This window comes from Dendrobates tinctorius, unplaced genomic scaffold (assembly GCF_039654945.1).
Source record: "Dendrobates tinctorius isolate UK_male_01 unplaced genomic scaffold, ASM3965494v1 ptg000104l, whole genome shotgun sequence".
Taxonomy (NCBI): Eukaryota; Metazoa; Chordata; class Amphibia; order Anura; family Dendrobatidae; genus Dendrobates; species Dendrobates tinctorius.
In genome coordinates, this window is record NW_027361772.1 from 15,145,004 (window position 1) to 15,159,076 (window position 14,073).

Here is a 14,073-nt window from a genome sequence, read left to right on the forward strand (position 1 = left end):
TGAAGACCATATCTGGCTAGACGTCTTCGAATCGTAGATGGGTGTAGCTGGGTACCACTGGTTGCTGTCAGTTCTGAGTTGATGGCACTGCTGGAAATCTTGAGATTTTAAGAAGAAATAAACCTGACGTGTCTTTCATCTGCTGCACAAAGTCTTCTTGGCCGACCACTACATTTACGTTTCTCAATGTTGCTCATATCTTGGTGCTTCTTCAAAAGAGCTTGGACAGCACATTTGAAACCCCAGTCTGCTTTGTGATTTTTGCCCAGGAGAGACCTTGCAGATGCAGTATAACTACCTTATGTCTTGTCACTGTGCTCCGTTTTGCCATGACATGAAAGCCTCAAGATGATGACAAGGTTGAGAAGTGGTAGAAAAACAACAAACATTTCTTAAAAAAAAATAAAAAACGTTTCAAAATAGATCTGATTTCTACCTCAGGCCAGCAGCATGGTGGCTCAGTAGTTAGCACTGCAGCCTTGCAGCTCTGGGGTCCTGTGTTCAAATTCCACCAAAGACAACGATTGCAGGGACTTTGTATGTTTTCCCCGTGTTTGCGTGGGTTTCCTCCATGTTCTCCAGTTTGCTTCCTCTCTCCAAAGACATCCTGAGAGGGAATTTAGATTTTGAGCCCCAATGGGGACAGCGATGATAATGTCTGTAAAGTGCTGCGGAATATGATAGCGCTATATAAGCAAAGCATAATAATATCATGGTGGTGATCATTATCACCTGTTTACAATAACTGATTACTCATACTCTTGAGTGTAATCCTTCAGAATCCCTAACTTTGCACAAGTGTACCTAGGTGAACTGATGGAGCGGCTCAGTGGTTAACCTTGGAAGCCTGGGTTCAAATCCCTTCAAAGAAAACATTTGCAAGGATGTTCTCCCCATATTTGCGTGGGTTTCCTCCGATTTGCTCCCACACTCCAAAGGCATATTGATTGGGTACCTAGACTTGTGTGCCAATGGGGGCAGAGATGGCAAAACGCTGAGACATGTATATAAGTAAATAATATAACAGGTGCTTTGAAGGCAAAGGGTGGATCATAAAAATAACATTAACACTTATTTAAAGCACTCTTACTTTGCAGCACTTTTTACACACCTGCCTAAAACTTTTGCACAATACTGGACATAGATAGACGCATACATTTTATTATTGATATTATATATAAAATCTAACATGTGGTTTGTGTAGAATATAAATATACTGTGTATGGCTATGTTCACATGTTGGAATTTTTTTTTTCTCCTAAGGCAAAATCTACTCTCTCAGCAGTAAGAAACTATATATATTTAGGGGCAAAAAGGCAACGTGTGAACATAGCCATATGATGATAATAAAAAAATATATATATTATTTTCTTTACTAATTGTATAGTCAGCAGCACACAGGAGGTGTAGTGGGGCTGTTGGTAGTTCCTGAGTTTACGGGAAAATTCGTAGTCATATGGCTAATGGTAATTGTATGTATGGGCCGCACAGTTCACGACCTGCACCATTTCCTCCGCACCATGTTTGGGTTCACTTCTCGGCTACCTCGGGTATCATTAACCGTCTCGAGAGCAGTCATTGTCCTGTAATGATCCCCCAGCGGTGTACGGGCTCAGCGGACTGACACAGAGACGCTTGTTCCAGGCTGTAATATGTGCTGTCTATTTGGGGACGGGTCACTAATTCTTCTAATATCCTCTTCCGTTCTTCCCTCCTTTATGACGTCGTTACCCCTCCAGTCTCCCGATTATGTGCCAGAAATCCCCGATTCACAAATGGAGGAATGTATAATAAACTTCGAAAAGAGCCCCAGCAAGGAAATCTTCAGCAGTTGTATCAAGTGAGTGCTTTAATATAAAATATTTTCTTTTTTTTTTTTTAGTAGAGAACCAATCCTCAAGAAATGTATAGTTCTTCTGATTTCCTGTGTCACTTAGGGTGGTTTTACACTTACCGTACTTTTTGTAGCCTGTTTTTGCGGGCCGTTTCGCCGCATTTTTTGTGGTGTACCGCAATAATGGGCCATAAAAAATGTTTGCGGATCGCCAGGTTTTTTTTCCTAAAACTATGGGAATAGTATTGTAGAGCAAACCCGGCGTTCCGCAAAACTGGAAGTGACGGCGCGCCGCAAAAACAAACTTCCGGTTTGTTTTTGCGGCCCCATTGATTTAAATGGGCGCCGTCTCCTTACGCCGTGAAAAGTATCGAGCAAGCTCGATATTTTTTCACGGCCGTATATACAGCCCTTATGGCAGTACGGCACACGGCGCACCGCACCGTGGAATTTTTGCGGGCTGATTTTGCAGCCCCATAGAAAGCTATTGGGGCCGCAAAATCGGCCCGCAAAAATACGGTAAGTTTAAAACCACCCTTACCCCATGTGCAGGGCATTGAAGTAGCTTGGGTATCTGTGGTTACGACCACTAACAACTAACTTGAACTATGTTAGTGGTCGTAACCATGGAATCCTAAGCTCCTGCAATGCCCTGCACATGGGGTAAGCAACATAGTGAATCAGGAGAACTATACTACATTTCTAATTGGAAGTATTTGCTAATATTCTTACACCTACTACATATTGAGCTTGGATCTTGCAGATGGGAATAACTCTTTCCCAAAAATAAAATGTAATTTCTCCTTCGCCTCATTGGGGGACACAGATACTGTGGGGACACAGATACTGTGGGTGTATGCTTCCGCCGCTAGGAGGCTGACACTAAGTGGAAAAAAAGAGGTTAGCTCCTCCGCCGTATACACCCTCGCCCCTATTGCGGGCGGAAATCAGTTTTTTTTTTTTTTTTGCTTAGTGTCCATGGAGGCACACGTCTATTTTTTTCTCCAGACTTTTTTCGTCTTTTTCCATGAAGATAAGACGGGCAACAGACCCTATTGAAAGGGTCCGATTTCCCCAAACCAACAACGGGCGAGCACGTGTGAGTGTCCCTCCACGTATCCTCTCCCGCGTCGTGGGACACAATGCCAGACTTAGCTCTGACCACCCCTAGGTATTGAAACCATGGGCTGTACAGAGGCACAAGACTAGTCCGTGCGGCCCCCACTGCTCCACCAATGCTTAGACTGCGGTGCTGCAAGGTGGCGGACGGTCCCTCTCCTCACCCCCTGAAGGGGTTAGATGGAGATAGGGTGCCTGCACCGTCCTATTTTATCAAGGCCCCCTCACATACCTGCGCTCAGGCTGAAGAGGATCATCGGTGAGGAGAGGGTCTGGGAGGGCTCGTGCGAAGATTTCAGGGCTGGAGCCCCCAGCCGGCGGAAGCCACCGGCCATGCAAGGCAAGAGTGGCTGGATCCGTCAGGTGGCGCTGCACAGTTAGTGGCGCCATGTTTTTTTGTGTACCCCGCCACCCCCCCCCGCTCAGGTAGGGGAAAAATTGAGGCTGGAGCTAGGCCGCAGCCGGAAGTCACTCCCCTGGAGCCGCGCATCAGTTCCGGCGGCCCGCCCCGCACTGGGCGGCCGCAAAGAAATTTAGCCCCGGCTTCGGAGCGCGGCTAGGCCGCAGAACGGAAGCACCGCCCCTAGAGCGGTTTTACATGCTGGCTCACTCCCACAGCTGGTGGCGAGCGATTTGAAGGTAGCAGCCGGGGGGGGGGGGGGGGGGGGTGGGTGCAGGCTGGGGTAAGTGCTTCCTGAGAGGCCACGCTACAGGGAAAACGAGGTACTACCTCCTCCCCACATCCCCAGAAGCGGACAGATACAGCATGTCCGAAAAGGCAAAGACGCACATGTTCTTTTACGCTGCATGCATCTCTTGTCGGGCTGCGTTTCCGCGGGTGCAGAGCAAGCGATTTATGCGAAGCCTGCGAATCCGAACACGCCCAGGAGCCCTCCCCTGCGACCGTGACCAATGTGTCAAATCCCCCGGAGTGGGCCCGATCACTGTCACAGTCCATGGCGTCGCTTACGAGAGCAATAGAGTCCCTTCAAGCCCCAGATAGGGGCAGGGACAATGGCTCGCCGGCCTTAGAGGGAACCTCCACCTCACAAAAGCCTCCGGCCTGCAGGGGCCGCTCTCACTCCAGGCAGACCCGGAGGAAACGAATCCACACGGTGTCGCCCAGTCCATCCGGTGCCTTGGCATCCGTAAGCTCTGCTTCTCGCTCCCCGTCACCAATGGTTGATAGCGAGCAGACCTCAGATTGCGACTCAGACGAGCCTCTTGACAAGGACACTCCAGGGTCACATGAAACAGTGGACAGCCTCATAGAAGCCGTCAATCAGACCCTGGGGATTGAGGATGATCCCGCAGCGGCTACAGGGCATAAAGTGGCATTTAAGCGAGTGAAGCGCCCGCACAGAATTTTTTCTTCTCACCGGGAGTTTGAGGACATAATGCAGCGCCACAGAGAACGTCCAGACAGGCGTTTCTCGGGTCAAAAGGCACTCGAAACAATGTATCCGTTTGCTCCGGACCTCCGTAAAAGATGGATGGAATCCCCGATGGTGGATCCTCCGGTTTCGCGCCTAGCTACTAAGACCCTGCTATCCGTCCCTAGTGGTTCCTCGATTAAGGATCCCACGGATCGCCTTATAGAGAGCTTAGCTCGCTCAGTATATGAGGCTTCAGGGTCAGCACTCGCTCCCTCGTTCACAGCAACTTGGGTAGCCAAGGCTATGATATCATGGTCAGAAACATTAAACAAGGTCGCGCAGGAGCAGGAGCTACATGCAGAGATTTCGAGGTCACAGGTCAGATGGTGATGGCCGAAGACTATGTAATCAATGCGTCTTTGGATGCAGCCAAGTGCTCGGCACTTGCTGCCGCTAATGCAATTTCGATCAGAAGAGCCCTATGGTTAAGGACATGACGAGCCGATTCTTTTTCTTCTAAGAAGCCCTTGACTTCCCTGCCTTATCAGTGCGGCCGCCTATTTGGGGAGAAGTTGGATCAATTTATCTCCGACTCCACAGGAGGGAAGAGCGGGTTTCTCCCTCAACAAAGGGTCAAACCGCTTTTTCGTCACCCATTTTAGGCTCGTTTTCGTGCCTTTCGCAACACCGGGTGGACTACAGCGGCCAATTCCACCGCCTCAGGCCACCCCAACCAGGATAAGGAGCGGCAGGTCTCATATAGAGCCAACCCATTTGGGGAGATTGCGTACTCAGCAGCCCAGATCGAGGGGATCCAGATCCCAAAGATCGTCGGCTAAATGACTCGAGGCCTTTACCAGACGACATCGGCAAGGTGGGCGGCCGCCTGCTCTGGTTTTTCCACGTCTGGTTCAATGTCGCTCACAACACATGGGTAAAGGAATTGGTGGCCTCAGGTTACAAAATAGAATTTGTCAGATACCCGCCAAGACGGTTTTTTCTTTCCCGACTTCCCAGAGTGGATGCCCAGGAAAGGGCTCTATTGGGAGCCATCAAATCGCTCCAGCTCAACCGAGTCATTGTTCCAGTGCCGGAACACGAAAAAAATCAGGGGTTCTATTCCAACCTTTTTGCGGTTCCCAGAAAGGACGGGTTTGTCAGGCCTGTTTTGGACCTGAAGCTTCTGAACAAATTCATCAGGATCAGACATTTGCGGATGGAGTCTCTCCGGTCAGTCATATCGGCCATGGGGCAGGGAGAATACTTGGCCTCAATAGATATCCAGGACGCATATCTGTATATTCCCATTTTTCCTCCTCATCAGAGGTTTCTACGCTTCGCCATCAGCGATCTACATTTTCAGTTCGTAGCTCTACCCTTCGGGCTAGCCACGACTCCCAGAGTGTTCACAAAGGTTATGGCAGTTGTCATGGCCATACTGCATTCTCGAGGCATAGTCGTCTTGTCTTATCTGGACGACCTCTTGGTCAAAGGCCCTTCAATGCGGGCATGCGAGGAAAATGTCAAAATCACGCTAGATACTCTTGCCCGCTTGGGGTGGTTGGTCAATGCGAAGAAGTCATCCCTTGTGCCAGCTCAAAAGATCTCCTTTCTAGGAATGATTCTCGACACTCGCTAAGGGTTGGTAATTCTCCCTCAGGAAAAGGTGCTAGCACTCCGGCAGGGAGTCCGGGCACTTCGGCAACCAGTCCCTCATACTATCCGATCCGGGATGAGGCGTCTAGGGAAAATGGTGGCAGCAATGGAAGCGGTATCGTTCGCCCAGTTCCATCTTCGCCCCCTGAAGCACGCCCTTTTGTCAGCTTGGGACAAGAATCCCTTCACGCTCGATCGGCAGTGCCGACTGTCCATTCAAGTCAGGCAGTCGCTCGGATGGTGGCTAACCAGTTCCCCCCAGACCATTGGTTGGTGATGACAACCGACGCCAGTCTCCTCGGCTGGGGAGCGGTGTTTCGCCACCACACGATCCAGGGACGGTAGTCGCCACAGGAGGCACGCCTGCCGATCAACTTACTGGAGATACGAGCAATTCGGCTGGCTCTGCAAAAGTTTCATCACTTTCTAGCAGACCGCCTCGTCTGGATTCAGTCGGACAACGCCATGGCGGTGGCTTACATAAATCACCAAGGGGGCACCCGCAGCAGAGCAACCATGCGTGAGGTGGTGCACGTTCTGAAGTGGGCCGAAGCAAACCACTCGGTGATTTCGGCTGTCCACATCCCGGGCGTGGAAAGTTGGGCGGCAGACTTTCTCAGCCGACAGGGTCTTGCATCCGGAGAGTGGTCTTTACATCCCGAAGTCTTCCGGCAGATTTGTCAGCTGTGGGGAACTCCGGATGTGGACCTGATGGCGTCCAGAGTGAACGCCAAGGTGCCCACATATGTCGCTTGGGCCAGGGACCCGCAGGCAATCGCTGTGGATGCGTTGGTTCTGCCATGGAACCAGTTTTCGCCTCCCATATCTATTTCCCCCGCTGCCACTACTTCCGAGGATCATCAAGAAGATCAAGATGGAAGGGGTCCCGGCGATTCTGCTGGCCCCAGACTGGCCCCGTCGAGCGTGGTACGCAGATCTACTGCAGCTGCTCGCCGACGTTCCTTGGCGCCTGCCAGAGCGCACAGATCTACTTTCTCAAGGGCCGATTTGCCATTCAAACTCAGGGGCCCTGTGTTTGACGGCATGGCCGTTGAATCTTGTATTCTAACCCAGGCAGGGTTCGGGAGCAAGGTGGTCGCTACAATGATTAGCGCCCGGAAGCCTGCTTCAGCATGAATTTACCCCCACACCTGGAAGGTGTTCTTTGCTTGGTGTCGAGGCCGCGGTGTTTCTCCGCTGAGATTCTCGATCCACAACATCTTGACTTTTCTCCAGTCGGGCCTAGACTCGGGCTTAGCCCCAAGTTCCCTCAGGAGACAAATATCGGCCTTATCCGTCCTGTTCCAGCGCAGAATTGCTACCAATATGCAGGTGAAGACTTTCATCCAGGGAGTCTCTCACTTGGTACATCCCTATAAGGCGCCTATGGACGCTTGGGACCTTAAGCTGGTCCTAAGTGTTCTGCAGGAAGCTCCATTTGAACCGCTTCAGGATATCTCCTTGAGGTACCTTTCCTGGAAAGTGGTGTTCCTAGTGGCCATCACTTCTATCAGGTGGGTTTCAGAACTGGCAGCCCTATCCTGCCAAGTCCCGTTCCTCACTTTCCATAAGGATAAGGTGGTGCTCAGACCAGCCCCTCCTTTTCTGCTGAAAGTCGTGTCCTGTTTTCACATTAATGAAGAGGTTGTCTTGCCTTTATTTTGTCCAGCAGCGGTGCACCGTGTGGAAAAGGCTCTTCACACGTTAGACCTGGTAAGAGCCCTCTGGAGGTACGTGTCGAGGACGGCATTCTTTCGTCAGACGGACACGCTGTTCGTGCTCCCCGAAGGGCGCAGGAAGGGACTCGCTGCCTCAAAATCGACCATAGCCAGATGGATTCATTTAACTATTCAGGAGTCCCACCGCATTAGAGGCACGCCGATTCCAGCAGGGATCAGAGCGCACTCTACTCGGGCAGTGGGCGCCTCTTGGGCGCTTCGGCACCAGGCTTCGACGGAACAGGTTTGCAAGGCAGCAACCTGGTCCAGCCTGCACACATTTGCCAAACATTGTAATATCCATGCTCAGGCCTCGGCGGATGCGAGCCTGGGTAGAAGGATTCTCCAAGCAGCGGTGGCGCACCTTTAAACAAGAGGTGCATGTAGCTTGGATCGGTGAATCAATCTCCCACCCAGGGACTGCTTTAGGACGTCCCACAGTACCTGTGTCCCCCAATGAGGCAAAGGAGAAACATTGATTTTTGTGATAACTCACCGTAAAATCCTTTTCTCCGAGACGCTCATTGGGGGACACAGCACCCACCCTATTAGCCAGTTGGCTCTTGTTTTGTTTAACTTTATATGCATTTACTAATTTGATGTAAGGGTGGTGTTTTGGACATGTTGTACCTGTATTAAGGCTGATTTTCTTGTCCTCCTACTGCTTTGGCACCAAACTGATTTCCGCCCGCAATAGGGGAGAGGGTGTATATGGCGGAGGAGGAGCTAACCTCTTTTTTTCACTTAGTGTCAGCCTCCTAGCGGCAGAAGCATACACCCACAGTATCTGTGTCCCCACAGTATCTGTGTCCCCCAATGAGCGTCTCGGAGAAAAGGATTTTACGGTGAGTTATCACAAAAATCCATGTTTCATTATTAATTTTTTTTTTGACGTTTAGCATTTACTAAAAATTGCCTGACCGTATGGTTCTGTAGGTCAATACTATTACAGCGATACTAAAATTCCCTAGATTTTCTTAAATGTATTTTGTGGGTTAAAAAATTCAGAATTTTGACAGCAAAATATATATATATATATATATATATATATATATATATATATATATATATATATATATATATATTGCTGTCAAAATTCTGAATTTTATATATATATAAAGTTTATTTTTACTTTTATCCATTATGGGCGCTAGTTTCTTGAGTGGCGAACTGTCATATCTATTGGTACCATTTTTAGGTTTCTTAGAAAGTTTTGATCACTTTTCATTACATAGAAGAGATGTGCGAGGTTACCGGTGGTCTTTAGAGCAATTCTTACAACCCAGTTGCTCAGCCATGACACTGGTCTTTGCCTGAAGGATGGAAACCCCAAGAACTGCCTCATACCTGACGGCATCCGTGGCTCTTCTTTTAATTAGCCGGCCTGGTGCGACATCATTTATGCGTCACACCGTAACAATGAAGTTACGTCAGGCTGGCTAATCAAACAAAGAGCCGTGGATGCCATCAGGTATGAGGCAGTTCTTGAGGTTTACATCCTTCCGCCAAAGACCAGTGTCATGGCCGAGTGACTGGGTTGTACGCGTTGATCCGCACCAATGCTGAGGGTCTTACACAGATTATATTGATACAGACGACATGATGTGTCAGTAGTCGTTACTGTGTGGGATATATATGGGTGATCGCGTCTAATGCAAAGGGTTTCCTCTCCTTCAGCCTGCTCCATGAGTACCTGCGGGGGTCTCCTTTCAGAGAGTACCAGGAGAGTATGTACTTCGACCGCTTCCTGCAGTGGAAAAGCCTTGAAAGGTAAGAGATTGGGAAAGGATAGTCGGGACATGGATCGGATTATATTGTGAGACACGGAGGACCCTCTAGAGTCACCCGTGACCTAAGTAATAAAGGTGGGGAATAGTTTCTGATTAAAAAAATAAAATAAAATTCGGCAACATTTTTCCAAACCTGGACGGCCCCTTTAATTGAAGTTGAATGAAATGTTCAGGTTTTAAAGAGGTATGTCGATCTCCAAGATCCTACCCCTATGTGTAGTAGGTGCCGTAATAATAATATTAGAAAGTACCTCCAAATAGGAATGCAGTATAGTTCTTCTAATTTGCTATTGCTTTCCCCATGTGCAGGGCATTGCAGTAGCTTAGGTATCCTTAATTACGACCACCAACTGTCACTATATGAGTGGTCGTAACCATGGATACCTAAACTGCTGCAATGCCCTGCAAACGGGGTAAGTGTCCTAGCTAATCAGAAGAATTATCCTACATCTCTAATTAGAGGTATTTGTTACTACATATTGGGAAAGGATTTTGGAGATGGGACTACCTCTTTTAAGTATAATTAAGATTTTAACAAACATTTTTTGTGTACGTGAAAGACTGACATATTCTAGGTCTTCATATTCCCCCGAGACGCGTCACTCAGAAGAAAGGGCTTCACAATAGCAATATGTTGACGGCTCTCCATTGGTGGAAGAGAAGAGTGGTGGGGCAGCTTCTACCCCACTGACTTTTTTGTTTTGCTACAGATACTTTATAGGTAGAAGTGTTCGAGTCCTCTGGATCCCGACACAGCCTGTAATAAGATGGTGTTGATCAGTGATAATGATTTGTTTCTGTTTCCCTTTTTTCAGACTAGCCGTTACAAAGGACACATTCAGGCAGTACCGGGTGCTCGGAAAAGGAGGATTCGGGGAGGTAAACTAATGCTTAATCTGACGTTGATGGTCTTTCTGACACTATGATAAATCGTCATCCCCACACATGAAAGTTATACCCCATCGATAGGATAGGGAAAAACTCAGCGATGCTGAGAATGGAGCCAATGAGGTTATGGCCTCTCCATCCTCCAGTCATGGGGATAGCCGAGGACGGCGCTCCACGACGTTTGCTCCCTGCAGAGCGGGAGGTGGGGTGTTCTTGGCATTGCTGAGGATACCTGCAGTTCTACTCTCTGCCCCATACAGTCCTTATAGTATTTCTCTACTCTCTGCCCCATTCAGTCCATATAGTATTTCTCTACTCTCTCTGTCCCATACAGTCCTTATAGTATTTCTCTACTCTCTCTGTCCCATACAGTCCTTATAGTATTTCTCTACTCTCTTCCCCATACAGTCCATATAGTATTTCTCTACTCTCTGCCCCATACAGTGCTTATAGTATTTCTCTACTCTCTGCCCCATACAGTCCATATAGTATTTCTCTACTCTCTCTGTCCCATACAGTCCTTATAGTATTTCTCTACTCTCTGCCCCATACAGTCCTTATAGTATTTCTCTACTCTCTGCCCCATACAGTCCTTATAGTATTTCTCTACTCTCTCTGTCCCATACAGTCCTTATAGTATTTCTCTACTCTCTGCCCCATACAGTCCATATAGTATTTCTCTACTCTCTGCCCCATACAGTGCTTATAGTATTTCTCTACTCTCTGCCCCATACAGTCCATATAGTATTTCTCTACTCTCTCTGTCCCATACAGTCCTTATAGTATTTCTCTACTCTCTGCCCCATACAGTCCTTATAGTATTTCTCTACTCTCTCTGTCCCATACAGTTCTTATAGTATTTCTCTACTCTCTGCCCCATACAGTCCTTATAGTATTTCTCTACTCTCTCTGTCCCATACAGTTCTTATAGTATTTCTCTACTCTCTGCCCCATACAGTCCTTATAGTATTTCTCTACTCTCTCTGTCCCATACAGTTCTTATAGTATTTCTCTACTCTCTGCCCCATACAGTCCTTATAGTATTTCTCTACTCTCTGCCCCATACAGTTCTTATAGTATTTCTCTACTCTCTGCCCCATACAGTCCTTATAGTATTTCTCTACTCTCTCTGTCCCATACAGTCCTTATAGTATTTCTCTACTCTCTGCCCCATACAGTCCATATAGTATTTCTCTACTCTCTGCCCCATACAGTGCTTATAGTATTTCTCTACTCTCTGCCCCATACAGTCCATATAGTATTTCTCTACTCTCTCTGTCCCATACAGTCCTTATAGTATTTCTCTACTCTCTGCCCCATACAGTCCTTATAGTATTTCTCTACTCTCTCTGTCCCATACAGTTCTTATAGTATTTCTCTACTCTCTGCCCCATACAGTCCTTATAGTATTTCTCTACTCTCTCTGTCCCATACAGTTCTTATAGTATTTCTCTACTCTCTGCCCCATACAGTCCTTATAGTATTTCTCTACTCTCTCTGTCCCATACAGTCCTTATAGTATTTCTATACTCTCTGCCCCATACAGTCCTTATAGTATTTCTCTACTCTCTCTGTCCCATACAGTTCTTATAGTATTTCTCTACTCTCTGCCCCATACAGTCCTTATAGTATTTCTCTACTCTCTCTGTCCCATACAGTTCTTATAGTATTTCTCTACTCTCTGCCCCATACAGTCCATATAGTATTTCTCTACTCTCTCTGTCCCATACAGTCCTTATAGTATTTCTCTACTCTCTGCCCCATACAGTCCTTATAGTATTTCTCTACTCTCTCTGTCCCATACAGTTCTTATAGTATTTCTCTACTCTCTGCCCCATACAGTCCTTATAGTATTTCTCTACTCTCTCTGTCCCATACAGTCCTTATAGTATTTCTATACTCTCTGCTCTGCCCCATACAATGCTTATAGTATTTCTCTACTCTCTCTGCCCCATACAGTCCTTATAGTATTTCTCTACTCTCTCTGTCCCATACAGTCCTTATAGTATTTCTATACTCTCTGCTCTGCCCCATACAATGCTTATAGTATTTCTCTACTCTCTCTGCCCCATACAGTCCTTATAGTATTTCTCTACTCTCTCTGCCCCATACAGTCCTTATAGTATTTCTCTACTCTCTCTGTCCCATACAGTCATTATAGTATTTCTCTACTCTCTCTGTCCCATACAGTCCTTATAGTATTTCTCTACTCTCTGCCCCATACAGTCCTTACAGTATTTCTCTACTCTCTGTCCCATACAGTCCTTATAGTATTTCTCTACTCTCTCTGTCCCATACAGTCCTTATAGTATTTCTCTACTCTCTGCCCCATACAGTCCTTATAGTATTTCTCTACTCTCTCTGCCCCATACAGTCCTTATAGTATTTCTCTACTCTCTCTGTCCCATACAGTCATTATAGTATTTATTCTCTGCCCATACACTCTATAGTATTTCTCTACTCTCTCTGCTTTGTATAGGCTATACCCATACAGTCCATATAATGCTTTCCATACTGTCTAGTCAATCCCTCACCACTTAATCCTTTGTATACTGTGTGTACTGTATGTAGTTTAGTTTGCCACACACTGTGCATTGCTTTCTGTACTGTCTTTGTCTCCCAGTGGGCTTCCTATCCTGCCCCTATTTCATGTGGGACTTTCTATATACAGTTGTGGCCATAAGTATTGACACCCCTGCAATTCTCTCAGATAATACTCAGTTTCTTCCTGAAAATGATTGCAAACACAAATTCTTTGGTATTATTATCTTCATTTAATTTGTCTTAAATGAAAAAACACAAAAAGAATTGTCCTAAAGCCAAATTGGATATAATTCCACACCAAACATAAAAAAGAGGGTGGACAAAAGTATTGGCACTGTTCGAAAAATCATGTGATGCTTCTCTAATTTGTGTAATTAACAGCACCTGTAACTTACCTGTGGCACCTAACAGGTGTTGGCAATAACTAAATCACACTTGCAGCCAGTTGACATGGATTAAAGTTGACTCAACCTCTGTCCTGTGTCCTTGTGTGTACCATATTGAGCATGGAGAAAAGAAAGAAGACCAAAGAACTGTCTGAGGACTTGAGAAACCAAATTGTGAGGAAACATGAGCAATCTCAAGGCTACAAGTCCATCTCCAAAGACCTGAATGTTCCTGTGTCTACCGTGCGCAGTGTCATCAAGAAGTTTAAAGCCCATGGCACTGTGGCTAACCTCCCTAGATGTGGACGGAAAAGAAAAATTGACAAGAGATTTCAACGCAAGATTGTGCGGATGTTGGATAAAGAACCTCGACTAACATCCAAACAAGTTCAAGCTGCCCTGCAGTCCGAGGGTACAACAGTGTCAACCCGTACTATCTGTCGGCGTCTGAATGAAAAGGGACTGTATGGTAGGAGACCCAGGAAGACCCCACTTCTTACCCCGAGACATGAAAAAGCCAGGCTGGAGTTTGCCAAAACTTACCTGAAAAAGCCTAAAACGTTTTGGAAGAATGTTCTCTGGTCAGATGAGACAAAAGTAGAGCTTTTTGGGCAAAGGCATCAACATAGAGTTTACAGGAGAAAAAAAGAGGCATTCAAAGAAAAGAACACTGTCCCTACAGTCAAACATGGCAGAGGTTCCCTGATGTTTTGGGGTTGCTTTGCTGCCTCTGGCACTGGACTGCTTGACCGTGTGCATGGC

At 46.9% G+C, this 14,073-nt stretch overlaps 1 protein-coding gene across 1 annotated transcript in view; it reads left to right on the top strand.

The window, feature by feature from the left end:
• The window catches only part of LOC141100368 (G protein-coupled receptor kinase 5-like), a 118,151-nt gene that overhangs the window by 82,251 nt on the left and 21,827 nt on the right, over positions 1-14,073 (top strand). Inside the window, exons 5-7 of the mRNA XM_073588801.1 lie at positions 1,740-1,840; positions 9,381-9,473; positions 10,309-10,372. Coding sequence (XP_073444902.1) covers positions 1,740-1,840; positions 9,381-9,473; positions 10,309-10,372 — 258 coding nt within the window. The remainder of the gene's footprint in view (positions 1-1,739; positions 1,841-9,380; positions 9,474-10,308; positions 10,373-14,073) is intronic.